This window comes from Chinchilla lanigera, unplaced genomic scaffold (genome assembly GCF_000276665.1).
Source record: "Chinchilla lanigera isolate Chin_1 unplaced genomic scaffold, ChiLan1.0 scaffold00012, whole genome shotgun sequence".
NCBI lineage: Eukaryota > Metazoa > Chordata > Mammalia > Rodentia > Chinchillidae > Chinchilla > Chinchilla lanigera.
Window position 1 is genome coordinate 24,722,020 of NW_004955413.1, and position 1,722 is coordinate 24,723,741.

At 42.3% G+C, this 1,722-nt stretch overlaps 1 protein-coding gene across 1 annotated transcript in view; it reads right to left on the minus strand.

The window, feature by feature from the left end:
- The window catches only part of Dmc1 (DNA meiotic recombinase 1), a 38,959-nt gene that overhangs the window by 36,709 nt on the left and 528 nt on the right, over positions 1-1,722 (minus strand). Inside the window, exon 2 of the mRNA XM_005379261.2 lies at positions 589-672. Within this exon, the coding sequence (XP_005379318.1) occupies positions 589-639 (51 nt within the window). The 5' untranslated portion in view covers positions 640-672. The remainder of the gene's footprint in view (positions 1-588; positions 673-1,722) is intronic.

Sequence of the window (1,722 nt, forward strand, 5' to 3'; positions counted from 1 at the left end):
AGCACAAAGCCTGCCTGGCAAGCGCAAGGTAGTGAGCTCCATTCCCGGTACAGGAAAACAAACAAACAAACAACAACAACAACAACAACAAAATCCTAGCACTCGGGAAGCTGAGGCAGGAGAATCATTGCAAGTTTGAGACCTGCCTGAGCTACAAAGTAAGCTCAAGGCCATCTTGAACTGCGCAACGAGACCTTGTCTCAAAAAGACCAAAGGAAAAAAAAGTGCTCTCAATTTCCCTACCCTCCAAATCTTGACTGCCTTCTAGAACCAGGCTGTTTCTCAATACTAAGTGTGCATAGGCACCAGTATGGCCATACCAGTTAAGTTACTGAAATACTTTCCTACCAGGCTCTGGTGTAGCTCAGTGATAAAGCGCTTGCCTAGTATTCATGAAGCCCTCCAAAAAAAATTAAAACAGTTGCTACATAGCTAATCTTAGCATCCCTTGCCAAAGAAATTGTTACATATTTGTAAATTATGCCTTATTTCTACTTTCAGCTTCTAAAAATAATAGTTGGCAGACAAGAAGCCTGATTTTTATGGAATGACTGAATGTCTGCGTGTCTTTCAACATTCTAGTCTTACCTCTTCATCTTGGAATCCTGATTCTTCCTGCCCTATTTGATCCTCCTTCATGCTGAAGGGGGAGCAGCAGAAAAACAGCCAAATCTGGGAAAATAAGAAATATTTAAGGAAGAGTCATCCTTCATATAATAAAATGTATTTGCCTAGAGACCTCTGAGTTCATTTCAAAGTCACCAAACACCAGAAGGACAATAAAAGGAACACTGTTTAGAAGTATCGGGCTGATTTATCCTCCTTCTGCTGGGTTTGCAACCTTTTTTCCCTGTGTGTGTGGGAGGGCGGGGGGCGGGCAGGGAGGTTTATTTAGTTTCTTCTCTTTCCTCACTTTCAGCATCTTCTGATTTCCCATTACAGTTAATCATGACTACCAAAATATCTTTATTGCTTTCTTGCAACGTTATTTATAATTATCTATTGCTATTAATTTTTGCTGTTGTGTTTATGTTTAACAACACCCTAAGACTCCTGACATTGTGTTATTCTTCCTGTATCCTTCATGGCACCTCAAACTTAGTCCACCCTCAATAAATAGGTTTTATTTTTCTCATATATGATAAATGCTTTCCTGCTTGCTGATTGTGAATGGGTGCTCTGGTAACATGGCAATATTTTTGTTTCATTAAAAAAATGTACCGGGCATAGTGGCACACGCCTTAAATCCCAGCATTCAGGAGGCTGAGGCAGGAGTATTGCTACGAGTTTGAGGTCAGCCTGGGCTACATAGTGAGTTCAAGGCTAGTTTGAGCTACATGGCCAGACTCTGTCTTGAAGAAAACTTTTTTTCAAAACAAAACCAAAAAAAGAGTAGTTATACTTCGTTACACATATATACTAGTTGTATGCTTTTATAAAAATATGGTGGATACCCAACAGTGTAAATTAGGACTGGTGGGCAGCTAAATAGTGTTTAACATTGTAGAAAAAAAAAGAATTTTTAAATCTCGGGAAACCACATTACAATAAAATGTGGCCCACATAATCGTCCTTCTCGGTCCGCTCCATTTCCTCACTTAATGCCAAAGTCAGGGGCTGGAGCCCGCCCGGGGCAGCCGAGCCGAGGCCAGGCGAGGGGCCCGCGCGAGCCGGACCTTCCGCACGTCTGTCCCTCGCGCCGTGGCTGCCGCCGAGGCGCCA